General features: G+C 47.6%; 3 protein-coding genes and 1 non-coding gene across 6 annotated transcripts in view; 2 read left to right on the top strand and 2 right to left on the bottom strand.

Annotated features, from left to right (window-relative positions):
- Nucleotides 1-820: 820 nt before the first annotated feature.
- Nucleotides 821-13192, bottom strand: SNIP1 (Smad nuclear interacting protein 1). The gene is made up of 4 exons (XM_060142689.1): nucleotides 12933-13192; nucleotides 11424-11526; nucleotides 3354-3952; nucleotides 821-2384 (listed from the first exon to the last, which is right to left on the bottom strand). The coding sequence occupies exons 1-4, from the start codon at nucleotides 13148-13150 to the stop codon at nucleotides 2120-2122; spliced, it is 1185 nt and encodes a 394-aa protein (XP_059998672.1). The 5' UTR covers nucleotides 13151-13192; the 3' UTR covers nucleotides 821-2119.
- LOC132516514 (U6 spliceosomal RNA) lies at nucleotides 4398-4501 on the top strand. Its single transcript, XR_009539347.1, has one exon. It is a non-coding gene; the product is annotated as a U6 spliceosomal RNA (small nuclear RNA).
- Nucleotides 13193-14398: 1206 nt separating the features above from the next.
- Nucleotides 14399-22541, top strand: DNALI1 (dynein axonemal light intermediate chain 1). Of its 2 annotated transcripts, XR_009538992.1 has the most exons (7): nucleotides 14399-14532; nucleotides 15068-15213; nucleotides 16779-16948; nucleotides 17952-18130; nucleotides 18452-18616; nucleotides 20770-21051; nucleotides 21693-22541. XR_009538992.1 is itself a non-coding variant. In XM_060140517.1 (6 exons), the coding sequence occupies exons 1-6, from the start codon at nucleotides 14452-14454 to the stop codon at nucleotides 20803-20805; spliced, it is 777 nt and encodes a 258-aa protein (XP_059996500.1). In that variant the 5' UTR covers nucleotides 14399-14451; the 3' UTR covers nucleotides 20806-22541. The 2 variants fall into 2 exon arrangements, 1 of the variants encoding a protein (XP_059996500.1); XM_060140517.1 differs by having other exon boundaries at nucleotides 20770-22541.
- Nucleotides 22522-27607, bottom strand: part of GNL2 (G protein nucleolar 2) — a 26686-nt gene continuing 21600 nt past the window's right edge. For both annotated transcript variants that reach the window (XM_060140514.1, XM_060140516.1), the window contains 4 exons: nucleotides 24687-25150; nucleotides 24271-24353; nucleotides 23605-23690; nucleotides 22522-22710 (listed from right to left, as the gene is read on the bottom strand). In XM_060140514.1, the coding sequence (XP_059996497.1) occupies nucleotides 22558-22710; nucleotides 23605-23690; nucleotides 24271-24353; nucleotides 24687-25150 (786 nt within the window). In that variant the 3' untranslated portion in view covers nucleotides 22522-22557. The remainder of the gene's footprint in view (nucleotides 22711-23604; nucleotides 23691-24270; nucleotides 24354-24686; nucleotides 25151-27607) is intronic.

The raw sequence follows: 27607 nt of genomic DNA, 5'->3' as shown, positions 1-27607 counted from the left end.
AAACACAACATTTTAGACATGCACGTATGTAATAGTGCCTCCAGGGGCCAGGGCACATTGGGTGAGGATGCTAATTGCTCTTACATTGTTTCTTCCCTCATGTAAACTTTCACCTAATTAACCTTATTAAGTGTTCACCCTTCAAAGGGGATCTTTTTTCTTTTTCTTGCCATGACACACAGGTTGTGGGATCTTAGTTCCCTGGTAAGGGATCAAACCCGTGCCCCGTGCAGTGGAAGTGTGAGTCTTAACCACTGGACCGCCAGGGAATTCCCCAAAGGGCAATCTTTTCATTTCTTTTGAATAAACATTAGTCAGTAGCCCACGATAGTCAACATTTAACCCTGAGTACATCTAAGTATGTGAGACCTCAGTGGAAAAACAATGGTAAGGAAGACCATCTAATAATGTCATTACTTTCCACCCAAGAGAAAGAGTCAGCAGGAGCACTGACTTGCATCATCTCTCCTTCCTCCCATCCCACCCCCCATCACCACCTGAGGGTGAAACAGCAGGGACAGGGGTCAACTGGTATGAGGCCCACTATGTATAACCTGCCCCAACTCTTGACTATTCTGGGAAGGAAAACCCCTTCACTGCCAACTCAGAGAGCACTGCTGCTTCAACAGGACCATGGCTCACTCGCTGAAATTTGAAGATCTGGATTCCAGTGCAGGGTGAGTCCTATCACCCCCAGGGTACCCTCCACAACTGTCTACTTTTACCTCCAAAATATTGATACAAAGATTTCTTTAGCAGCAAATATACCTATGAACACAAGGTCCCCTGTGCTAGGAAAGAAGTACTCTTTGAAAGGGGGCTATATTTACAAGTTTTATTATTTTTTATTCCAAAAATACATATAAATGAAAACCTGCTCTTCAAATGCAGGGAGGCCTTTGCCTATAATGCAGTATTACATTTACATCACAAAACATTCTCATAGGAAAATCAATATGCAGCTCTTTCACACACAATTTTTTAAATATATACATACACACACACACACACACACACACACACACACACACACACACACACACACACACACACACACACACACACACACACACACACACACACACACACACACACACACACTAGATGTAAGCAGTTACGACTTTTCTACTTACACATATTCCTCTGGTGGAAAATTAGGAAACTGGGCTGTTCCCAATTGCCCAGGTAAATACAACCTCTCCGAACATTTTTGTAAAAAGATGAAAACATGTAAACCACACAACACATACACGTTGTTAGAATAAAGCAAGGACCCTGCCACATAAATGACAGTGTGTTTCTCAAAGAAGGAAGAATGGAGATAACCTCTAAATAAAAATGCAAAGTTGAAGATCAAAATTGTTCTGTACATGCTCCATGGAGAAATCAGAGTTCTCTCACAGGAAACAGATCCACGACCCATTTCAGCCTCTCGTGACATGTAATCAGCACCCACTGGTAGTGGCCATGACCTTCCTGTACAGTCATAAGCTTAAGCAGGCTCCACAAAGCATCCGTTTAAGTCCAACAGTCAATAATGAGGTCATGTGGTAAATCTCCCCCACCCCCCTGCCCACCCCCAAACAACGAAGTGCAAAATCAATTTCTGTGACTCAAGAGCTCAACCAGGTCAAAGCTTTGGTATACTCGGGAGGCTGTTTTGGTGATAACCAAAGCTTAGTAAGATTCTCTGTTCAGGGGTCTGCCCCCAAGACAAAAACAAACCCGGTCCACAAAGCTTAACAACAATATAAATAAAGTAACTGTACAAAGAAAGCAAGCCACAATCCCCTTCAACCAGGGCTTTATAGTTTCCTGCACAGTAGTTCTGAAAGCACCAACTCAAGCCACGATGCTTCTACTAAAACACGATGTGTTGGTGAGACTGTTCAGAAAACAAATGCCCACAGCGTGTGCGTGTGGCTGATGTGCCACAGAAAAAAGTTCAACCAAACATAAGTCAGTTTTCTTACACTGAAACGGAAGCTGGTCAGCAACAGAAGAAAGACTTAAGGCAATAAGAGGCGTTACAGAGAGCACGGCGGCGCCCTCTGAGTCAATCCCAAAGCTTTCGCAGAAAGGAAAGGTCTCTCGAGAGTTTGGCTTGTGCTTCAGTCTGCTAGCTGTCAGATACCTCCTCCTCCTCCTCGTCATCCTCGTCTTCTTTCCTGTCCACTTCAGACGTGTCCGAGGACTCGTGGAGCAGAACATACTCTCTGCTGCTGAACCCAAATTTAAGGACATCCTTTTCCTTCAGTTCGTAGTATCTCTGTGGCTCAATTCGCTTGTTGTTCAGGAACGTTCCATTGCCTGAGCCAAGGTCAATGATGTAGGGCTTCACCCTGCGGCCAACTGTCCCATCAGCACGGGTATATTCCACAAGCCTAGCAGAGATAAAGCAGAGAAACCTGTGAGTGAAATCCTGCCTCAGATCATCCAGCTCTTTGCTAACACAGTCTAGATGATGTAAATAACCTGGCTTAGACACAGTTCAAGTTCAAACTCTAGGAAGTCAAGGGAAAGGCATGGCCATGGATTCAGAAATTGGGAGCAAGTAGAAATGGTGAGAACTGGTCACTGGGCGGGGAGGATTCATGGTAGATCAAAGCTTAAAATGCAGAACCTAAGGCCTCTTGCCATGGTTGAGAAATACATTTTTTGCATTTTTTGACACTTTTTGCATTGTTTATAATCAACATAATGCTTCTTTTACCTATATCTCAACATACTTTAGCTTCTGCCCCAATGGGAATAAACCAGTGGATTTGGACTTCAGAGTCAAGGGAACAGATGAGATGATCAAAACTGTTCAAATCAAAGTTGATTTGAGCCAGAGTTCTACTACAGTGATCATTTATTAGGCAAGCCACTTGGCTTTGCTGAGCTTCATATTCTCATCTGTCAAATGGGGTATTAATACCTGTCCTCGCCTCCCCACTGGATTGTTGTGAACATCCAACAATAACAGATGTACTATGGAAACTGTCAAGATACAGATTCAGCTAACATACGCCAGGCACTCTCAGCTTTATTTCCATTTAACCCTCATAACAGCCCTGCGAGGTAGCTAGAAGCCGAGGCCCAGAAGACTGGCTCGCCCCAGGACAAACACCTGGTAAGTGGCAGTGGCAGGATTCAAAATCTGGATTTCTGACACCAAGTTCCAGTCCGTTACACAAATGTAAGCAATTATTGGTGCAAAGTGATCATTCGTTAGATGCATACTCCTCCTTAGATACGAGGGCTATGGGCTTCTTGCGCGCACACAGGCGCACAGACCCCAGCGATCCTAAGTGACCGAGAAGCCGGGCTTCTACTGGCGCTTCAGTCTCCCTCTGCAGACGCGCACTCACCGGTACTGAAAGACGGCGTGCTGCTTCGAACAGGAGGGGTGATCGATGGGAATGTCTGCGATGCGGCGGTGTCGGCCCAGGAGGTAAGCGCTCTGTCGGTGGATGTACATCACTGGAAGCACCTCATCATTTTTAAAGGGGTAGAGACGCCACCGTTTTTTGGGGATGCGTGCTTCCGGGGGCTCGCTGTATTTAATGACTACACCCCGAAAGGTGTTGGTGTCCTCAAGAAGTGCCCCAGAAAGTTCAAAGCTTGGCTTCTCTTTAACAGGCACGTCTTTGTCTTTGTTGTTGCTGCCAGGGCCAGGCTGAGGAAGTGAGTCCTGAGACGCGTTACCGCCGGCTTCGTTCTTCTGGCGGTGCTCCCGGCGCCGGGTGTTGTGAAACTCCCGCTCAGCTTCCTGCGCCTGTAGGTTCTGGGCATCTCGATCCCGTCCCTGAGGCTGCCCGCTGCCAGGCCTCTCGTCCGAGCTTCTCCTCTGGTGAGAGTGGCCGCGGTGTCTGTCTCGGTTACTGTTCCTAGCTCGCCTGTGTTCCTGTCCTGAGGGTTCTCGGTGCGGCCGATCCTCCCGGCCTCTCCGGGGATGATCCTCACGTTCCTGAAATTCAAACAGATTCAAGAAAGTAAAGGCAGTGCATAGTCTATGAAGAGAGCTGCAGTCAAAAAGTCATTTGTGCTTTGGACTTTGGCATTCAGAGCAAAATGTCCCACAGAAATAAGGTTACCAGTGATGGTCATGTCCCCTTGCAAGGCCACCACACAGAACAGGTGCCCTAGGCTGCTGCCCAGCTATAGCGCTAACAGTGCACACCCACGTTCAGAGCCCAAGAAACAAGAACACCTACAGGCAAACTTAGAGGGACCTGCATACAGAATCAGAACTAACAGAGAGAGTTAAGTAGTCACATACAAGATAATTACGTAAAAAAAAGAGCTAGCTTTCTCTTATGCCCAAAAGGAAAGCGTAATAGTAATTTTAAAAGATCCGATTTCAATACCCAGAATAAAATTAAGAAATATGCAAGACATATAAGAAACATATAGTGCTCGCTTCAGCAGCACATATACTAAAATTGGAACGACAGAGAAGATTAGCATGGCCCCGTGCAAGGATGACACGCAAATTCGTGAAGCATTCCATATTTTTAAGTCTGTGGGTTTTCTTCTCCTGTTTTTCTGCCTTGTGTCAATTTTATTATTAGTGTAGCCATAAGAACTCAAGAGGGGTAGCAACAGTACCATGACAGGTTTATCCTGACAAAAATAAACAAGCAGTTAATTTTTAAACATTAAAAAAAAAATAAGAAACCTATAAAAATTTACTACAGTTGACCCTTGAATAATGAGGGGGTTAGGGGCACAGGGGCACCAACACTCCAACAAATTGTAGTCGGCCCTCTGTATACCTGGTTCCTCTGTATTCAAGGGTCCGAATCCACAGACTCAACCAACAGGGGACATGGAGTACTGCCGTATCTACTATTGAAAAAAATCTGCATATAAATGGACCAGTGCAATTCAAACCCATGTTGTTCAAGGGTCAACTGTAACAGATATATTTTTTAAAGATCTGAAAAAAATGAGGAAACACGATGGTTTCTTAAAATAGACTCAGCACTGAAAATCAGCACAGGAGATAATGGGCAAAGGATATTAACAAGGAATTATCAGAACAAATAAATATTTAATGAACACACGAAGATAGGCTTACCCTGATTAATCTAATAACTAAAGCATTAGCGTTCAAGAGGGGGGCCCCCACACACTGTGAGCAAGGCTGCCCCTCCTGGAAAGGGGTAGAGAGGAAATCCTGAGCACCAGGACTGAGACCTGGTCTCCACTCCCCCACCAACTCCACCCCCGCCTCAAGGCCTTCTCCCTACCATACACAGGGGTCAAGTAGGGGTCTGCTTGCTCAGAGCAGGACCCAGTTTTCCTAGACTTCCAAGCCTCCAGAGACAAGTATCAACAGGCAGGGAGCCTCAGACACCCAACCCTCCTACCCCAAGACATTCACAAGTTTGCCACCACCATCTGCCTTGAGTTCACCAGAACTCATCTCATTATGCCCTTTATCCCTGATTAAATGAGTCACTGTAAGAAGTCACAGATTCCAGGTCATCACCTCTACCTCCCTTGTACTCTAATCCCCATAAGGCTCTGTACATCAAGGATTCTGTCCCCAAATCTGTCCCCTTCTTCAACTCCTGAAGCTGTTGTTGCACTATGCCCCCTGGAATGGAAAGCTCGGCAAAACTGATCTACATCCTCCACGTTTTCTCGGATCATTCCCATCTCCTTTCGCTCTAACAGAACCCTGGCTCTGCCCTGAGCACACTGCTCCCCTGCAGCTCCTCAAATGGTGGCTGTTTTTCTCCCTCTGACCTCCCCCAACTCCCACCATCTCTGGGTCTGGACATATGGCAGGTGTCATCCTTGCTTCTCACTGGGTCCGGACATATGGCAGGTGTCGTCCTTGCTTCTCACTGCCAATTCCAGAACACGCCCCACCCTTTTCTTTCTCCCTAAAAAACCCAGCTGTGAATCTCACGTAAGACCACTGTCAGCCATTACTCTCAGTGCTGCTGTCATTTACTAACCCTGAGTCACTTCCCCTCACTCTGTGCCAGTCTCACTTCCAGCTCAAGTCATTCTCTCCAGCATTACTCTTGGTCATTTCGATAACGTGCTGGCATCTCTGTTCTTTGCATTTCTCTCCTCCCATTACCTTATTTGTCTCCTCCCTTCTCTTCAGCCACTCACCCCCATGGCTATACACGGACTTTTTCATTTCTAATAACTGCAACCCCTCTATAATTTCCATTTTAAGCAGTCCTCCTTCTGCCCATCTTTCCAGCTCACACTTTACCCAACTCTAACAATCCTTATCCCAATAAGACTCATCCAAGCCTTTGATCCTCTTACTTTTGCACAGTCCCTCGCTCTCTTCCCTTCCTAACTTAAATTCCATGGTCAAGGGCTTCCCTGGTGGCGCAGTGGTTGAGAGTCCGCCTGCCGATGCAGGGGACACGTGTTCGTGCCCCGGTCCGGGAAGATCCCACATGCCGCGGAGCGGCTGGGCCCGTGAGCCATGGCCGCTGAGCCTGCGCGTCCGGAGCCTGTGCTCCGCAACGGGAGAGGCCACAGCAGGGAGAGGCCCGCGTACCACAAAAAAAAAAAAAAAAAAATCCATTGTCAAGCAGTATGATCACTCCCATGTGGACATATTCAAATCCTCTGCCCCTATGCCATTCTGTTGCACTGTCCTGGCAAAACCACAATCAGCATTAAGCACAGCAAAGTGGCTAGAGAAAAAACACAAACCATTCTGAATGGTCCTACCTTAGAAGCATGACCCCAAGCCTCCTTAATGATGCCCAGCAAACATCCTACATTTTCTTGATCTATTCATTCTCCCAGATGACTGTTTTACCACTTCTCTGCCCTCAAATCTCCTACATGGTCTTCCCCATCCCTTATTTACTTAGAAGGGATTTTCTACATCCACTCACCCATCAGTATCTGTACCCATATACTCTGTCTTCCCTCCCTGTGACCATAAGGAAACTATCTGTGCTTCTACCTAAAGCCAATTCCTACATCTGGGAGCTTCCCTCTCATCCAGAATATCACTCCAGTGATTCTCATCTCTCTTGTGCATAATCTACTTCCCCGTTCTGCACTGGATCATTCCCATCAGCACAGGCACCTGCTCTTCTCTAGAACTCATTTCCCATGTCAGCTTCCACCCTATTTCTTCACTCCTCTTCGAGTAAAACTCCTCAAAACAGTTTGGTTTTAATCAGTCTCCAATTCTTCTCCCATCTTCTTTTGAACCCTCCAATTAGGCTTCACCCTTACTACTCCACTAAAATTGCTGGTCAAGGTCACCAATGACCTCCATGTTGCTAAATCCAATGAGCAATTCTGTCTTCGTTTCCAAAAAGTGTATACCAGGCAAAATTAGTAGACACTATGGAGAGAATATGACAAATTACAAAACCAGATAACACAAAATAACTAAGATTTCAACATATACTCTCAATTATTGATAAGTAGGATAATATATATTTTTTAATGAACATCTTTGCATAGAATACACACACACACACCCCAAAACATAAAGGAAAAGAAGATAAGGTTAAGTATAACAGAACCTTGAAGTATAAATATCAAACTATTAAAATGGCTACTTCTGGGGAGTGAGGTGATTTTTTTGTTTGTGGGAAGGGGTGCGATTTTGAGGCTAATGAGAAAAGTAACCATACACTACATAAACCATACTCTCACTTTCTATTTTACAGAATTCTGTGTTATGATGAACAAGCAAATGATAAATTTATTTTTTTCTGAGGTTTCCACAATCCTGTTCCCCTCCTCCTTTTTTTTTTAATTGAAGTATAATTGATTTACAATGTTGTGTTAGTTTCAGGCGTATAGCAAAGTGATTCAGTTATACATACACACACACACACATATATTCTTTTTCAGATTCTTTTCCATTATAGGTTATTACAAGATATTGAATATAATTCCCTGCGCTAGATAACTTTATTTTTTTAATGGTGGCTGAGTGGTGCAGAGGAGAATATCTGTAAGTACAAGTCATGCTTAAGTCAGAGGCTGTGTGCACTCTTACAATCCAGGTGAAAGTCACTGACTTTCAGCTGCCTGTCAAGCGCTCAAACCCTTTTGCTCAAGAGCCACTTCCAAGTTTCTAGCTGATTAATACAATGAAATCAGCTTTTTAAGAGATAATTTGAGGTCAGGAGGGAAGTTAGCATAGAAAAGCAAACTAAGACACTTCAAAATAACAATAATCACAAAACAGTTCCATGCTATAAGCCCCAGGATTCACTGTAAAGTGCTGATTTAGAAACCAGAGGTAAAGAACTGCAAGTTGAAAAAGTCAAACATACATATAAATCAATCAATCAATCAATCAATCAATCAGGGAGTAAAATGGTGTTTACTAGGAGATGGGGGGCGAGAGGGTAAGACTGATGGTATTTAAGGGCACAAACATGTAACGAGTAGTAAATAAGCCACAGAGATCTAATGCACAATATAATGAATACAGACAATAATACCGCACTATAATGATGTAACGTGGTAAATATTGCTTCAATGGCAATCATATTACAATATATAAATGTATCGAAGTAACACAGCTTTGCACCTTAAATCTACAAAATGTAACATGCCAAAATTATTAAATCAAAAAAGTAGCAAGTTGTACATAAACACACACACACACACACACACACACACACACACACACACACACACACACACACACACACACACACACACACACACACACACACACAACTACAAGTGGTTTGAGAGGTTCTATCTGGGTACTGGGGTTCCAGTGGCTGAATTCTGAGATAGCCAAGGCGGTGCCTGACCAATTCATATAACAGAGCATCAAGACTGTCTGGCTTTGTATCTTTTTTTAGGTAGCAGACAGTTGGCCCACAGTCTCTCAAAATCATAAGAAAATCCATTTTCTTAATGCCAGTGTCTCTATTTGCACTTTGTAACAAAGAGCTTCTTTAAAAAGAAGACTGAATGCTTGTCCATCAGGACTGAGGGCAAAAGGCAAGAGCATCTGCTCTCACTACTCTTATTCCACATAGTGCTGAAGTCCCAGACAGTGCGGCAAGAGAAAACAAAATGCATACACACTGTAAAGGAAGAAATAAAACTGTGCCTATTTGCAGATATGATTATCTATGTAGAAAATCCCAAGTAATCTACCAAAAACCTCCTAAAATAAATGAATGAGTTCAGTAAGGTCACAGGATATAAGATAAACATACAAAAATCAATTATATTTCTATGTACTAGCAATGAACAAGTAAACAATGAAATTTAAAGTATCACTTACAGTCACTAAAACAAATTACTTAAGTGTAAATCTGGGGGCTTCCCTGGTGGCGCAGTGGTTGAGAGTCCGCCTGCCGATGCAGGGGACACGGGTTCGTGCCCCAGTCCGGGAAGATCCCACATGCCACGGAGCGGCTGGGCCCGTGAGCCATGGCCGCTGAGCCTGCGCGTCCGGAGCCTGTGCTCCGCAACAGGAGAGGCCACAACAGTGAGAGGCCCGCGTACGAAAAAAAAAAAAAAAGTGTAAATCTAACAAAACACGTATGGGACTTGTACACTGAAAACTACAAACACTGATGAAAGAAATCAAAGAGCTAAATAAACGGAGACACACCTATGTTCATAGACTAGAAGACTCAATATAATAATAATTTAAAAAACCCGACTCACCCCAAAATACAAGTTTAACACTATTCCAATCAAAATCCTAACAAGATTTTTTTTAATAGATATAAACAAGATTGTTCCCACCTTATAGTAAAAAAAACTTAAAATAGACCAGGGACTTACATGAAAAACATTAAGGAAAAAACAAATCTTCAGGATCTAGGGCCAGGGAAAAAGTTCTTAGACATGACACCAAGAGCATAATCTACAAAAAGAAAAACAGATAAGCTGGACTCCATCTAAATTAAAACTTTTGCTCTGAGAAAAATCCTGTTAAGAGAATGACCAGAAAAGATACAGACTGGAAGAAAATACTGGCAAACCACTCACCCCAAAAGGCCTAGTATCTAAGAATATTAAAAAAGAACTCTTAAAACTCAAGAGTAAAAAAACCCAAATAATCCATCTAGAAAATAGGCAAAAGATCTGAAGACACATGTCACCTGAGAGGAAATACAGATGGCAAATAAGCGCATGAAAAGATGTTCAATATCATAAACCATTAGGTAAATGCAAATTAAGATCACAATACCGCTATCCTACCTGTAGGAATGGTTAAAATAAAAAAATGGTGCCGGTAACAAATGCTGGATCACTCACATGACAGGTGGAAATGTAAAACGGTACAGCCACTGTTACGGACTGAATCGTGCCCCCAAATTTATACGTTGAAGTCCCAACCTCCACATCTTAGAATGTAACCAAATTTTTTGTAGATAAGCTCTTTGAAGAACTGATTGAGTTAAAATGAGTGAGACCCTAACCCAATACGGCTGATGTGGTTAAAGGAGGAGCTAGGAGCCAGGGATAGGAGCACAGAGGGAAAGGCTATGTGAGGGCACAGTGGAGAAGGCAAGCCAAGGAGAGAGGCCTCAGGAGAAACCGAACTGCTGAAACTTTGATCTCGGACTTCTAGCCTCTAGAACTGTGTGAAAATTGTAGGTTCCGTTGTTTGAGGCAGCCAGTCTGTGGAATTTTGTTATGGAAGGCCTGGCAAACTAACACAGAACTCTGGAAAACAGTCTGGCAATTTCTTAAAACAATTAAACCCACAACTACCATACCATCCAGCAGTTGCACTCCCGGGCATCTGTCCCAGAGAAAAGAAAACTTACGTTCGCACAAACACCTGCCCACAAATGTTTACATAGCAGCCTTATGTCTAATAGCCAAAAAACTGGTAACAACCCAGATATTCTTTAACGGACAAATGGTTAAATCCACACCACTGAGAACGACTCAGCAATAAAAAGGAATGAACTACGGAGAGAGGCAACAACCTGAATGAATCTCTGAAGAATTTTGCTGAGTGAAAAAAGCCAATCCCTAAAGGCTTGTACTGTGAGATTCCATTTACACAGCATGCCTGAAGTGACAAAATTATAGAAATGGAGAGGAGATTAGAAGCTGCCAGGAGTTGAGGGGTAAGGGTGAGAGGGAACTGGCTGCGACTATAAAAGGACTACATGAGGGATCCTTGTGATGGAAATGTTTTGTTCCTTGACTGCACTGATGTCAACGTTTTGACTGTGATACTGTTCTATAATTCTGTAAGATGTTACCATTGGGAGAAACAGCCACTTCTGTATTATTTCTTACAACTGCATGTGAATCAACAATTACCTCAAAATAATAGGTTTAACTTAACAAAGCAAGCAGGAAAAAAAACCAAACCCAGTTTTTAGAAAAGCCCATCGCAAGTACAGGAGAACACATACACAACACTCTTTAGCTATGATGGGACAGGCTCTAGGTTTGGGGCCAGTATGAAAACATCTCAATCCACTTACCTGCTTTACTTTGACCATTGAGTGGTGAGGACTTCGGCTTCTCTTACTCCGGGGAGACTTGCTTCTTCTCCCTGAGGACTTGTTTTTCTTTCTGGCTGGAGACCTGTTCAGAGAATGATACACGCAGATTTTATCTCAATTTTCATTCCCTAATACAAATTAGCTTCAAGTATCAGGCTTACCTACTAACACAAACACCACATTTGTGCAGGTCTCTGCTGATCACACTAAAGGAGTAAGGAGCTTCACTTTTCTAGCCCTAATGTCTTCCACATACATAACTGCCTGATGGAACTTCTCACATAGATGACATAACTCTAGATTCCCATCCCCTCAAGAAACTTTCCTCTGTCTTTGCCATCTGGGTAACTGGCGCCACCCCATCCACCCTGTTCCTCAGGCCAAAAACCTAGAAGTCACCCTTGATTCTTTTTCTCCTCACCACCAGCAGCCCCCCATGCTCCTCTCCCACACAATCACACTCACTCAATCAATCAATCAGCAAGTCCTCTGGCTCTGTTTCCTCCGTCTCCCACCTCATTCCAACCACTCTCCTTGATCTCCTGGATCCACCCCCCCACCCCCCATTTCTAGAAGGAACACAACTGATTCCACTTCAAGTTCTTTGCACGGGCTATTCCCTCTGCCTAGATCTTTACAAGGCTGGATTATTCTCACCATTCAGGTCTCAGGTCAAATGGTGGACTTTTCAGAGAGTGGTTCAGGGAGAACCATTTCCCTCTACCCTCTCACTATCACATTACTGTTTTAACCTACCCCTAATACTTGTTACTAACTGAAACAACTTTTTTTTTTTTAATTTGCTTGTTATTTTGTCTCAGAGCTACAGCACGGTCAGTTTCATCAAGGTAGAGATCATCTACGGTGTTCATCCTTGCCGCCCCAGAACCTAGGACGGTCTTCTTTTTTCTACATATACATATGTATATTTTTTAAAGTGTTACATAGATATTTTTCCACATTATTTTATAACCTACGATGGTCTTTAGCACATAATAGGTACTCAGTAAAGCTACGTCGAATGAATTAATAAATGAACGAGTTTAACAAGAGCCAATATTTTTCCACAGAATATTAGACAGATCGCCTAGGCCCTCGATATGTAAACTTCTTGGGGCAGATAACTGAAAAGATAACTCCCGCACTCCGTTTGCAGGCAAATGGGGAAAATCTTTCATTTCAACTTAAACGATCATTGCTTAACGAACAACTTAAACTGGACCATATCCGGTGAAATGCTGGGTACCCAGAAATGGAGGGACGAGATCCTGTCCAGCAGGCATTAGGCGCTTAACGCCCAACTATTACGCAAGTGACAGGTACCAGAGTAAACGTTCCTTAACACAAGCACAACCGGTCACTTCTATCGCCTTAGGATTAAGTCCAAGCTGCAGCGCTCACCTTGAGAGGTGTGTTTCTGGTTCTAGCCCTGTCCTCCTTTCTCAATGAACCCGACCTAAGGTCCACCCCGGGCTGCTTCTCACTTACCGGCTACCTCCTCGGGCTCGGTTCCCGCGGTGACTCGGGCGGCCCGACTCGCCGGCCGGTGGGGACGGGCTGCCGCCGGAGGAGTCCGGGCGGCGGTGCACGGGAGGCGCGGATTCCGGGCTGAGGCGCTCCTGCTTCACCACCACCGCCGCCACCATGTCCCCGTCCCGGTGCCTTCGTCGGCTCCCCCGATCCCGCTCGCTCTTCACCTCCTTCATACTAAGAGACCTGCGGAGCCCAGGAAAAAGATGTCCGTAGCACTCCTGTCCCCGAAGGAAATGACGGACCTGACTCTAGGACTTCCGCTTCCGAGTGCACGCTCTCCCAGAAACCCTCGCAGCGGAGATAACGCGATACGATTCTGGAGTGGGAGGGGCCTTAGTGACCCGACTCGAGAGGCAGGAGATTTAAGTTTCAAAAGCAAACTTTTGTGAAAAAGCTACTCTCAACTTTGGGCACTTAGGTTGTTTCCATCTCCGGGCTATTGTAAATAGAGCTGCAATGAAAATTTTGGTACATGACTAGAGGCATGGACATATATACACTACCAAACGTAAGGTAGATAGCTAGTGGGAAGCAGCCGCATAGCACAGTGATATCAGCTCTGTGCTTTGTGACCGCCTGGAGGGGTGGGATAGGGAGGGTGGGAGGGAGGGAGATGCAAGAGGGAAGAGATATGGGAACATATGTATATGTATAACTGATTCACTTTGTTATAAACAGAAACTAACACACCATTGTAAAGCAATTATACCCCAATAAAGATGTTTTTTAAAAAAAAAGCTACTCTCGAGGATGTTTGTTGCCCTGTTATAGTAATTACGGAGCACAGAGACAACCTACATGCCCAGCGATAGGGAAGATGTTATGTCGCCATTCGCAATGCTATTTACAAACTATATGACAAATGGAAAAAACCCTGACTTGTTAAACGAAAGAAGCAAGATACAAAATTGTGCGCAGTGTGTGATTACATTTACGTTTGGGAATACCAAGGAAAGAGGAAGAGAAGGAAATGCAATCACAGATGGTAGCCCGTGGGCAAATCATTAGCATTTCCCCTCTGTTCTTGCGCCTTCTGTTATGTTGTCATTTCTCCACTTACTTAAAAGCCAATACTTTTTAAAACCCGGCAACTTCAGATGCCTTCCTCTGGGAATCTTCCCCAACCCTTCGCTGAGGAGTCAGATGATTCCCATTTTGAAAATGACAAAATTGAGGGTCAACGAAGGTGATCTGTACCTAATTCAAATCACGAGCTAGACGCAGCACAGGGATTCAGAACTGATGTTTTCCCTGCTTCCAAGAGTACCAAGACGACCCGGTGAGCAAGTGGCCTGGGAAACTAAGCTAAGAGATCTTTCCGCGAAGGCTAGGCAGAAACTCTCGCGCTGCTGGCCCCGCCCCGCCCCGCCCTGAAGCCCCGCCCAGGCCATGGGGGCGGGGGAGGTTTCTATGGCGACGGCAAACAAGGCCCTAACTGGAGGGTCGCAGCTGGGCTACTACTCCCGCCGCCGCCATGATTCCCCCCGCGGACTCTCTGCTCAAGTATGACACCCCGGTGTTGGTGAGCCGGAACAAGGAGAAACGGAGCCCCAAAGTAAGGACGGGTCTCAGAAGGTGGGGGTGCACGAAGCTCCGATGGGGAAAGACCGATCCCTGCCTTGAGGATCGGGAGTCCCGAGGGACAGAGGCTGCAGTGACTGGGAGTAAAGGGAATTGGGACCGGAGAAGGAGGGTGGGAGAGCGATACAAGAAGCCCAGATGTTGGGTGACCCCAAAGGGCAGATTTAGGATGGGGAAGAAAGTCACAGGGAGATGGATGGGGCTCACCCTTTTTCACGGTAGCCCCAAGAATAGGTCTGGGAGTGATTGCCCCATCACTAGAGCAGAGGCCTGAGCAGCTGTGCCAGAAGCATTTCTTCAAGAAGATACAAGCGTTAGGTTGGGGTGGAACCAGAGATTCTTGGTGGCCTCCTTCAGCTCTGAAACATAACTTTGGCTGAGAAGACGGGGGAAAGTGAGCTGGGAAGAGGGGAGGGATGTGCAGGAGAGCTGGAGCAACCCAGGGGGCCAGGGTGTGTGGAGCTGAGTGTCTGACTCACCTCCTGCCCCAACTTGTCCCTCCCTCTCAGGCTCGGCCACTGAAAGTCAGCCCTCAGCAGCCCGGACCCTCAGGTCCCGTCCCACAGCCACCAAAGACCAAGCTCCCCTCAACTTCCGGTGTCCCAGATCCTACAAAGCAGGCAGAAGAAATCTTGAATGCCATCCTGCCCCCGAGGTAAAAAAGCAGTGGCTGGGAGGAGGCCCAGGCTTTTGCATCCCTGAACTTGGGGATGTGAGAGGAGGCACCTTGTCTCTGTTTCTGACTGAGATTTCCTCCCAGCATCCTAGAGTTTCTAGGGCTTACACATGGCTAGATCCTGGGAATGTGGGTAGCGGGGAGACCTCTTCTCTATCTACCATCATTTCCTGAGTCCTCTCACCCAGGCTTATGGCTTTAAACATCACTTATATGCTGATTTCTCCCACAGGTCTTTCTGCAGCCCTGTCCTCTCCCCTAAACTCCAGACCTATATATTCTACTACTTCCTCGTTACCTTCATGAAGATGTCTAATAGACATCTCAAACTCAACATGTCCAAACTAAATCATAATGTCTTCCTTCCCCCAACCAGCTCATTCTCAGTCTTCTCCTTTTCCATTAGGGGCACAGGCCACCTTTCATTCCCTTTGATCTCTCACATCACATGTCCTGTCCTTCATCACATTCTTTTGGCTTTCCCTTCAAATTATTTTCCAAATCTGACTGCTTTTTACTCTGCTTCCACCATCTATTTTTTTTTAATTTATTTATTTGGTTGTGCTGAGTCTTAGTTGCGGCAGGCAGTCTCCTCAGTTGTGGCATGTGAACTCCCAGTTGCAGCATGTGTGTGGGACCCAGCTCCCAGGGATTGAACCCGGGCCCCCTGCATTGGGAGTGCGGAGTCCTGAGTCCTCTAGGAGGCCTTCCTTCAGACTCCTTTCTAAAAGGAGAGCTCCCTTCTTCACCAGCCCCTTACCCTGCTTCTTTCTGCTGCAGCCACAAAGATCATTGTGATCACAGTGCCTTTCAACTGTTTTTATGTAATAAGTTGACAGCAGTTTTTAAAGTTATGATGAAAAGGGGAAACAGTAAAAGCCAGACTGCAATCTCCTCTGAAATGGAGGTCAAAGGAGGGGAGGGTGTTTTTCATTTGCTTGCTTTTCAACAATGCATGGAATCCTCTCCCTCATGGTGGTTCTGCCCTCAGGCCCCCCCTTGTGATTCCAGAACCTGGCTGTGTCTCTGACACAAGGTTCACTACGGGGGGGCCCATATAGGTACACACCCCCAATACATACATTCACCTATTTCTGATTTTAGTATATGTGCTGATGAAGCGAGCACCATTCACCTCTTTCTGGCTGGCACAAGGTTTATAGTCCCCTGTGTCTCCTACTCACAAGTCAGTGGGAATTTCCGCTGGGCCTTCCGTTCAGATCAAGCAACAACCACCATCAGTCTGCCCTCAACATGTTAGGAGTGTAAGATCTGGACCGTGGCTGACGACTTCACAGAGGGTCGTGGGAGAATGAAGATAGCCTAGCCCCAAGATAGGGGCCCCGTGGAGGTGGCACAGTAGGTGTGGCTTTGGAGACACACACTCATCAAGGGAGAAAGAGATGGAGGATTCTGGTGGGTCGGGGACAGAGCCGCCCCTCACTCGTCTCAGGCAGAGAGCGCAAAGGGCCATCTCTGCTCACATCCTGAGGACCCTGTCTGGTGGATGGGGTGCGCTCAGCCTGGCTGTGTCTGTCCCGCAGGGAGTGGGTGGAGGACACGCAGCTATGGATCCAGCAGGTGTCCAGCGCCCCCAGCACCAGGATGGATGTGGTACACCTCCAGGAGCAGCTGGACCTGAAGCTGCAGCAGCGGCAGGCCCGAGAGACTGGCATCTGCCCGGTGCGCCGGGAGCTGTACTCGCAGTGTTTCGGTGAGTGGTCCTCGAGGGAAGCTACACCACCCTCTACTGCCTCCTTCCCTTCCCTTCGCACAGATCCTGGCCCTGAGTCCCCTGCAGCTGAAGCCTGCCCCACCCAGGAACTGCTAACTGTGCCCTCTTCCCCCTCCCAGCCCACCTCTCTTACCAGTCCCGCACCCACCCTTGTCAGTCACCGTGTTCCTGACGACCTGCTGGATCTTAGTTCCCCGACCAGGGATTCAACCCGCACCCTCTGGAGTGGAAGCGTGGGACCACCAGGGAAGTCCCAATATGTTATTTTTTTAATCAGAAAAATTTAATGTTCTATATTTATATCCGTCCATCAACATTAGGCGTTGGTCCAGAAAAATATTTCAGGGTGATTTGTTGTGACCCGACAGACGCAGGGATTTGAGATCTCCCTCCTCGGGTGCTGGTGTCAGATGACTGGCCCTCGGTCTAGTCTCACCAGCCCGTGTGGACTCAGACATGCAAACCGCATCCAAACCCTGAGGCAGCTGCCCGGGGCTAGCGGGCTCCCTTCAGCCTGAGTGTGATTCTGGTTTGCCCTCCCAGTCGGCATTTATGGAGGAGATGGGTGGGCAAGCTCTAGACCCTGCTGTTTCCAGCCCCAAACCAGTCCAGCCAAGGGGCCACATAGGAGCTTCCAGCTGCTTTAAAACAGCCACCACGTTTATATTGAAAAAGTCAGAATTCTTTAAATAGCACCCAGTTTCTGCCTAACGGTGGGAGAGAGGGCCCCCACGGCTGCAGACAAACCTGGGCTCTTGTCTGCCTCTGCGCTGGCCAAACCAGGCTCGCTGATGGCCTGTACTCCCAAGTGCCAAGTTCAGAGCAGTGGCTGCATGGCAAGGCCCCTCCCTGAGGCCTGTCTCCAGGTGAGGACATACCCTAGTGCCCTTCCGACTTCCCGGTAGGAAGGTGGTTCGCAGTAGGTGCGGTGCATTTCCCCGCCTGCCTGCCTTCCCCGACCTCGCCACGTGTGCCTTGGCAGATGAACTGATCCGTGAGGTTACCATCAGCTGTGCGGAGCGAGGGCTGCTGCTGCTGCGAGTCCGGGACGAGATCCGCATGACCATTGCTGCCTACCAGACCCTGTATGAGAGCAGCGTGGCATTTGGCATGAGGAAGGCGCTGCAGGCCGAGCAGGGGAAGTCAGACATGGAGAAGAAAGTGAGACTTTGGCCCTCTTCGACTCTTCTGTCAATCTCAGGGCCACAGCTCGTCATTCCAGCACCAAATTCCGGCCTCCTAGGTGCTCTCCCATCACCTTAGTGAGGACCCTTTGGTTCAGTGTTACAGCCAGTCCGGTCGTGGCAGAGTTGTCTCCCCTTGGACATGCCCTGCCAGTCACTGACCTCCCACTGGGTGGCAGTACAGACCCTGGCAATGCCTGGGGTTGGACAGCTGTGTCCCAGGTCCCCTTCACCCAGGCACTCACACCGCCCCGTCCACTTGGCGACGTCCCAGCATGACTGGGGATTCTGTCCTCAGATTGCAGAATTAGAAACGGAAAAGCGAGATTTGGAGAGGCAAGTGAACGAGCAGAAGGCAAAATGTGAGGCCATCGAGAAGCGGGAGAGTGAGAGGAGACAGGTGGAGGAGACGAAGCACAAAGAAGAGATTCAGTTCCTGAAGCGGACTAATCAGCAGCTGAAGGTAATCGATGCCCAGGCCCAGGTGGAGCTCCTGCCACCCCCATCCCCGTCCCCGCCCCCGGCCCTGCCAGCCGAGCAGGCCAAGCATTTGGTTCCTTGTCCTACACTGACTTTCAATACTGCCAAGGAGTAAAGGAAGCTCTTTTGGGGAGAGGTGAGGGATCATTTCCCAGATTCTCTGTCCATCTCCATCCGGCTCTGAAGAGAGGCTGTATTCTCAGCTCTGGCTCTCCAGCGGAGGACTTTTTTCCCCTTGGATAAAAGTTGCCTATCGTCTGGGAGAGGTGGCTATATGTCAAGAAGCGGGACGTCTGTCCCATGGCAGCTGGCGCTTTGGAGACTTCTTAGAGTGGGCTGAGTCTCTCCAGCCGGCTTTCTGGGAGTGCTTTCCTACCTGCAGTTCCCTCTGAGGCGCTGCATTCGGGGCGGGCTGGGAAGGCCCTTCGAGAGGGAAGAACCATTTCAAATCGGGAACCTTCCCGAGGTGTGTGGTCAGAGGAACTCAGCTGTAGGCACTTTTCATCAAAGCCTTTTTGCTGATGGTATACTTTTGTCCAACTGAGCTGAAGGGAGGGAGGGAGGGAGGGGGACTAGTGAAAAGGGCTGGGCTGGGGGCCAGGCTTCAGAAGCTCCAGGCTCTCTGTCTGGTCCAAAGGTTCTCAGAGGGTTGGGCCCCAAACCAGCATCATCCTCATCACCGCAACTTTCAGAAATACAAATCATTAGGCCCAGCCCAGAGCTACTGAATCAGAAACTTTGGGCTTGGGGTCCAGCAAGCCATTCTAACAAGGTCTCCAGGTGATTTTTTTTTAACCTTTTATTATGAGAATTTTGAAACACAAAGTAGAATAACGCAATACACATCCGTGTGCCCATTACAGAACTTCATCAATTGTCATCATTTTGCGAATCTTGCAGAAACAAGTGTTAATTATAATGAGATAAAGCAAGATTCAAACTTCGCAGAAAAGAGTAAAATATAGGTTTTTTTTACCAACAAATGGTGAAGGTGGGCAGAATCACTGCATGGGGCAACATTCTCTATTCTGATGTTTGCCAAAGTTTGAGAACCACTGCTCTAGATATACGGCCTATTGACGTTCAGTGGCTGTCTCCCATGGCCCTGGCCAGGAGGGGCCCCTAGATGTATCTCCTTTTCCTCCCTAGTTTCATAGAAGCTTACATTCTTGTGATTGGCAGGCTTGTTGGTACTACAAGCCAAGGCCAGGCATTTGAGATAAAGAAGGGCTTGTGTTAATTGCTAGTGGAGGATGACATAGATTTTCTTGTTGCTGAGTTTAAACAAAACAAAGAAACTTTCACAGCCAGATGTGAATCTGTTTACTTAGCAGTCTCTGAAGCTGCCTCCCTTATCTGCCATATTCTTTTATCATAAGCTCAAGTTCCTCAGTTCCTCCTATGGTATTGGCGGCAAGAGCAAAGCAGAATACCTCGGCATCTTTCTAACATTTACAAGCAACCTTGGAATCCCCAGGGTGAAGGACTCTTTAGAAGTGAGTTATTTTTATTGGCTCAAAGCTGCACTGCAAATAAAGCAGTGTTTGCAGTCCGCAGAATAGACCTACTTAGAGATCTGTTCACACACCGTGACAGTGAATTATTTTACTGGCTGCCGGAGGAGCAGAGTAAATAACTCCCAAGTGCCTGAAGCTTTACATACAAGATGGACGGCTCCCTACTCACTGGTGGCGGTTTTCTCTAATTGGGTATCAGGTTGTCTCAGTGGCTGAAAATCTGCTGTTTCCAAAACCTCTTGTCCCAGCACAGAGCTCCCAGGCTCCCAAACCAGAGAGCCAAACGCTTAACTTAGCAGACATGCTCAGGCTTGAAATCTGAGCCTTGAAAAGCCACTATTTCAACACGTTTTATTCAATTTCCTTTTCAATGCCTTATATTGCACACTGAGCAGCTATTGTATGGAAACCAGGACAGCTCTGATTTCTCCTAATGCAGCAAGACTGAATGCCAAGCCAGAGACCAGCTCATCTAGAAAATACGGAGTTGGGAATGAAGGGAAAAACACTTGGGGTGGCAGCATTTGGATTACTCTTCCCGGAGACTTTTATCACCTCTCAGCTAGTTGTGTTAGGCTGCAAGTTTCAAATATTAACGGAGTTTGGTTTTGTTTTTCAGGCCCAACTGGAAGGCATTATTGCACCAAAGAAGTGATAATTTCCATATGGGTCTCAGCAAGCACTACTACCCCATCATAAGCCCTTTGTAATAAAAAGCTTCCTGAGTGAAGCCATACCCCTCCCCTGGTCCCACCTACGTATTCGTCAGAAGCCCCACCACCGCCCCAGTGTGGTGCGACACCTACGGTCTGGCAGCCAGGCTCCGGGCTGGACGACAGAAGGCAGTGTGGCCCAGGAAGTCTCTGTACGTGGCCAACCTTGGGATTTGCCAACTCCAACGGTGAGACTCAGAATTCACCCCTTTCGGCTGTATCCCTCTCAGGTGGAGCAGCTCCTTTCTCACTGTCACTCCATACTGTCACTTATTTCCAGCCACACGAAGCTGCTTCTCTGCCCCGCAATTCATCTTGTCCCTTAACCCGGGCTCCTCTGGCCTCAGTCTTGCCCTTATTTGATGTCTTTTCATCATCCCTACTCCAGTGCAGTTCTACTACCTCATTTTGGAGTTTTCAGTTTATACCGTATCATCTTATCCCTGCTTGCCAAGTCACTGGACCCCATCCTCCTTAGTTTTGGACTGCCTGGGTAGGAGGCAATGGCAGGGTCAAACCCATGGGTTTCGAGAACGTAAACACGTGCTGGAAAGAAATACAGGTCACGGTGTCCACTGTGAGCTGCCTGGACCTCGGCTCCTCCCCCAGCACTGATTTGTTCACCTTGCTCTGCAGACAATCAAACCCCAACCCTACAGCCTGGCTAGCCCAGACCTCACTCTCAGTTCTAATTATTCATGACGGCCATGGCCTGGAGACAACTGCATTTTACTGTTCCTCATAATCTAAACTCAGTCTGGAGGCTCAGGAGTCTTCTGATTTCACAGACCCAGGAGACTTAATTAGTGACATAAATCCTTCATTCCAGGGCACAGCAGCAGCTCCATGAGTGCCATCCTTCAGTCACACTTCACAACTAGTGTGACTAAGAAGGCGCTAACATCTCCCCTCGGTTAGAAGGCCTCAAGTGCTCAGCGTCCTCTTGGAGAGGCGCTCGGGTCGGATACCCGTCCCGGCCAGGGCTTCCAGGCTCACTGGATGAACTGCAGTCCAACAAGAACAGCCGTGTTCCACTGAGTCAAACAAGCCCTCTACACTCTAATCTCAAATTTGAAGTCACAGCTTTTACCCTCATCCAGGTGTCCTGAGGAATTAATCCCCAGATTCCACTAAAATGGCCTGTCTGTGCTCTGTCATTTTCATGGGAAAGAACTGTGGTCACTGAGATGTGCTAGTCCCATGACTCCTTGACAGTGCAGCACTCGTGGTCTGTTAGGTTCCCCTAGCAGACTCAACGACGGACAACACAAGTTGCTGTGGCTTTTTCTTCGTATTTTAAAGCCTAGGCTCTGCACACGACATCCCTAAAATTTTCTTCTTTTTACAGTTCTATTCCAAAGAGCTTCTGTTCTAAATTGCTCATTGCCAGTACAAAAGAAATACCACACTCCACACTTTCTAGACCTCAGGCCTGTTTCTGTCAGATATCTCCATTTGCTTGAGGAACTCACAGGGCTAATTCAAGTGTCCGAAGTTCCAGTGGACCCCATCGCTGAGATCCTTGGGGGTGAGGGGCTTATCTTTATTTTCACTGGCACTGGTGAATGGTTTCAACTGTCAAATCTCAGAACAGATGCACCCATGGCCTTCGAAATGCCAATTGGGCATGAAGAAAACGAACAGAGTTTCTAACTGCATATTTTTGTAGAATTTAATAAACAACTTTTAAAACGTTACTGCTTATGTTTCAATTTCTTGTGTCTGTGTTTCTGCCCCTCTGACTCACTGGTCTTCTTTTTGTTCCTGTTCCTGTTTTTCACGTTGTGTGTTTCATAGTAGCGTACACCGACTTTTCTGGATCGTTGCTGCCGTGCTTCTCGCCTCCGCTGTAAAAAATGGCGCACACACACAAAGAGGAAAAAAAACAATCAAACAGTGAAAGTCATAAAACAGGCCCCTCTGTTTCTCTGTGTTCTATTCCCACGCTGCTCCCACAACTACTGGAAGCAGCACCAACAAGGGAGAGTTCACCTCACAGACCCAAGTCTGCACTTCCATTGTGACTTGTGACCACTCCAAGTTAGATTGTCATTTGGTCCAACCCTCATCCAACGCTTGAATCTTTTCTCCTGAGCTCCTGACAAGTGGTCCTCTGGTCTAAGGCTGATCACTCCACCTCCGAAGAGGGCCCCCTCCAGCTCTGGAGGGCCCAGTTACAGAGCTGAACTTCACAGAAGGCGGTGATCTGTCTGCCTACACAGCCCTGCTCCTCACGTGTCATTTCCCTGAGGCCACATAAACCCAGCAGACTCTTCCAAACAGTAGTCCACGTGTTTGGGGATACTGACCAGGAATTCATAAAACAAGACATAAACTCAAGGACCTTCATGCAGCAGCCCACTCCTTGATCCTGTTTCACTGACCTCAACTAGGTCACTTAGGACTGGGATTTCTTTTTTCTTTTTTTTTTTTTGCGGTACGCGGGCCTCTCACTGCTGTGGCCTCTCCAGCTGCGGAGCACAGGCTCCGGACGCGCAGGCTCAGCGGCCATGGCTCACGGGCCCAGCCGCTCCGCGGCATGTGCGATCTTCCCGGACCGGGGCACGAACCCGTGTCCCCTGCATCGGCAGGCGGACTCTCAACCACTGTGCCACCAGGGAAGCCCCAGGACTGGGGTTTCTTGATTTCAACTCTAGACCATTAGTTTCTGCAAGAGTGAGTCTTAAGAAATGGACTTCCCCTCTCTACACCTGGGGGACGTTTCAGACCAAAGCACGTACTTCCTTAGATGTAAGCGTCCTGCGAGCTTTGTTCGACTGCTCCTCCTCCCTCTGTGCCTTCCTCTTCTTTCCCTTCCTGGTAGGTGCTGGAAACGAAACACAAGCACACACAGAGGAAAGAAACAGGAATTTTTAAATTCAAAATGTGTCTGAATCCTAAGGTGGGAATGAGCTTGTTGTGCTAGAGAAGGAAGGCAGAGGCCGGTGTGAAGGGAGTGTGGTGAGCAGAGCAGAGCAAAGCAGGACGAGGCCGGAGGCTGCCAGACCTGGGGGCGCTGAGTGGCCTTGGCGGGGTTTGCGTTTGTCTTGAAAACACACTCAATGTAGGAGCTAGTAGTCCAACCACATAAAGAATAAATACATGAACCATCCTACCCCCAGAAAAAAATTTGTCTTTGGACCCACCCTTAGATTACAATGTTCATAATGTACTCTTTTGAGAGGAATCTTCCCAAATCACCCATTTAACCCCAAGACATGTGCAGAATAAAAAGAAGAAAAGCCAATTTGTGTGATAAATAGTAAGTGGAACCAGGGTTACCTGCCAGATATGATAAATATCTGTGTGGATGACAGTACAAGAGATACTTTGGAGATTAAACTTAGATTCCCCAACGTTCTAAAGATGCAAATCACATCTACATGATTTTAATAATTTAACTGTACCTGTATCTTCTACGTCTTCTTCAGCTGTTCTTCTCTGTTCTTCAGATTTTGCAAAAACCACTTGACTCAGTCCCTTGGATATTCTGTAAGGGGAAGAGTAGAGCAATGAAGCCGTCCAACATTCCCCCCGCTGCCCACACAGGCGCTGACGCAGGGACCACGACAAGCTCGCAGATTAACGAAACCCCGCTGCCCCTTCACGTGGTTAACACCATCGGTAGAAGCAACATTGTTTTGGCGGCTCCTGGGCATTTGTAAAAGAACTATCAATACTAAGCTTCTCATACTTCAGGCAGTTGAATTTGAAAACGGCAATACCCTCCCCTGCCCTACACACACACTGGCTCCAATCCTCACGGCAAGTTTCTGGGAAAGGAATGAGCAAACTGCAATTCGTGAGGAGATGAGGACGCTACCTGACTGCTGAAAACTTTTTAGCTTTGGCTTTGTTTAAAAACCTCTGGTACTTAGCAATCTTCTCATCCAGGGCTTGAATAACGGCCTTGGTGTTGCTTCCCGCGTGTTCTTCCTGGGACTTTGCGTAGGACTCTTCCTCTTCGTCTCCTTGGTGCTCCTGTTCCTCCTCCTCCTCCTCCTCCCTCTCCGCGGAAAGGCTCTCCAGCTCTTCGTCAATATCAGACATCTCCAGAGGAACGAGGTCATCCCCAGAAAACTGAGGCACGACGTTGATTTTGCCGAAGTTCTGCCGGACCCGCGCCACAATCTGCTGCATTTCTGAATCGGCGCCACCGTGGCCGGGCTCCTCTTTTTCCTTCTCAGTGATGGATTCCGACTCCTCACCTACAGTGTCTGTGACGCCCTCTTCTGGGCTGTTCTGGGCTGTTTCTGTGGCCACTTCCAAAGATGAGGAGGATGGAAGCTAGTCAGGCCAAAAAGGGGTGGGGTGGGGAGAGAAATGGAATCAGAAAATGAAAATTGAGTCTCTTTTTAAAATTTTATTTTATATTGGAGTATAGTTAACAATGTTGTGTTAGTTTCAGGTGTACAGCACAGTGGGTCAGTTACACATACATATGTATCTATTCTTTTTCAGTTATTTCCTCATTTAGGTTATTACAGAATACTGAGCAGAGTTTCCTGCTGAATTTCTGAACTTCCATACCTTGCTCTCAAATGAGGCAGTCCTCTTCTCAGGACTAAGGGCAAGTGTCGAAAGTATGCACATCTGAGTCATATTGTTAATCTATTTTAAGTCAATGTGCATTAAACCCTGAACCCAGCATGGAAGGATCAGAGGAATACAGCTACGGTCCCAAAGGATGCGCCAACCCTGAGTATTTAGCCATCAAAACCAGTCAACTCTACACTGTAGACAGGGGAGGTTCCCTACACTGTTCCTGGGGACTGCAAGGAATGGGGGGTGCTGAGAAAGCACATCCCAAATGAGCACACAGCTTGGGACTTCCCTGGCTGTCCAGTGGTTAAGACTCCGTGCTCCCAATGCAGGGGGCACGGGTTCAATCCCTGGTCATAGAACTAAGATCCCACTCACAGCATGGCCAAAAAAAAGAAGAAGAAAAAGGGTAATTCCAAATGAGCACACACTATAACAGAAGAATGAAGGCCCAGCTGAATGCTGAGGGCGATCGCAGCACTAGTTTAGAAAGTGTGAGGGCAGAGGAGAGGCACTGAGGAGGCACCTCGAAGGAAGGAAGGTGTGAGGAAAGAGGAGGGAACCTCCTAGGAGCTCAGAACGAGCCCGGAGGCGGCCTGTTTCGGGGAAGGTGCGGAGGGAGCGTGGGCTGGCGGCGCGAGCCCTCACGCAGCTGACGGCAATTGTGCACTCACAACTGAGGCTCGCAGAACTCAAGGGATTTTCCAAAGGCAAAGGTGGCTGCGCGAAGCACTAACTGCATCAGGAATCCATGAAGTTCAGGAAACTGTATACAAATTCGTATGTACGTTTCCGTGCATTTTTCTGGTAAGCTGGATTTCAGCCTTCCGATGCTCAAGGGGGTTGCTGCCACCACCAAAAAGAGGAAAGGAGGAGAATCACGGAGCGGGGGCGGGGGACGACGGACACTGACCATCTCAAGTTAACGACCAGACATGGAGGAAGAGTTAGAGAAAGCCCGCCATTCCCAGGCAGGGCCACACGGGAGCAGGGGCGGCCTCTTTGGGTCAGAGGCCACAGCCACGTGGCCCGCCCGCCACGTCCTCCCGGAGCCATGACACACCAGGCTCGCTCCGTCTCGCGTGCTGCTCCCCATGCCTGCAACGCTCGCCTCTCGTGACACCTGCGGAGCTCCTGCCTCCCATCACTAGGGCCCCCCCTCAAAGGCCACTTCCTCAGAGGCCGTCCCTGACCACCCCACGTACGAGGCACTGCTCTGCCTCCCACAAACCCCTAACCCTGCTTTAGCCTCCCTCACAGCAATCAGTACGTTACATCCGTATCTGTTTACTACGTGTCTCCCTGCAGGACGATAAAAGTGCGCATTTGGTCCTTGACCCCCGGTTCCTGGCACAAGAGCTCCTAAAACCCTTGGAATCTCCTGGGTTAAGACAGGGGTGTCTTGCTTTTGTTATTTGTAATAAGCCCCTCTCCCCCAAAGTTATGCTAATGAGAAGACTGTGGTGGGACGTAGCTTCAGACTGGGGGCTGGTCACCGGAGAGCCCGAGCAATTGCTGAGAGGGCTGGAGACTGAGTTCAGTCACCAGTGGCTGGTGATCTAGTCAACCGTGCCTACATGATGAAGGCTGAACTTACACACCTTGCATACAAACCCTTAAGGACGGACGGGCTCTGGGGAGCTTCTGGGTTGGTGAACACACTGACGTGCTGGGAGGGTGGCCTGCCTGGAGAGGGCACGGAAACTCCACACCACCCTCTACCCCATACTTGGCCCTATGCACCTCTTCCATTTGGCTGTTCCTGACTTGTATCTTTTGTAATAAACCGGTAGTCATAAGCAAACCACTTTCCTGAGTTCCGTGAGTCTTTTCAGCAAATTATCAAACCTGGGAACCTCTGCATTTGTAGTCAGCTGGGCAGAAGTGTGGGTAGCCTGAGAACCCCACCTGCAGCTGGCATCTGAAGTTGGGGTAGTCTTGTGGGACTCAGCCCTTAACCTGTGGGGTCTGCACTAACTCTGGAAGTTACTGGACACCCAGTTGGTGTCAGAGGCTTGCATAATAGGTATGGAAAAATGAAAGCTATTTGGTATCAGAAAACACCAAATACTCCTCCACTGGCACGTGTATGCGTGTGTGTGTACGTGTGTGTGTATACGTGCAGGAAGGCAGGGCCTCGTCCCGCAGCACGGGCTGTTTGGCGGTTTTAGTGGGGAGAAGGGAAAAGGTTGAGTAACATCA

Source organism: Lagenorhynchus albirostris, chromosome 2 (assembly GCF_949774975.1).
Source record: "Lagenorhynchus albirostris chromosome 2, mLagAlb1.1, whole genome shotgun sequence".
Lineage (NCBI taxonomy): Eukaryota > Metazoa > Chordata > Mammalia > Artiodactyla > Delphinidae > Lagenorhynchus > Lagenorhynchus albirostris.
Note: the sequence above shows the minus strand (reverse complement) of the source record. Positions and strands in the feature narration are given on the sequence as shown.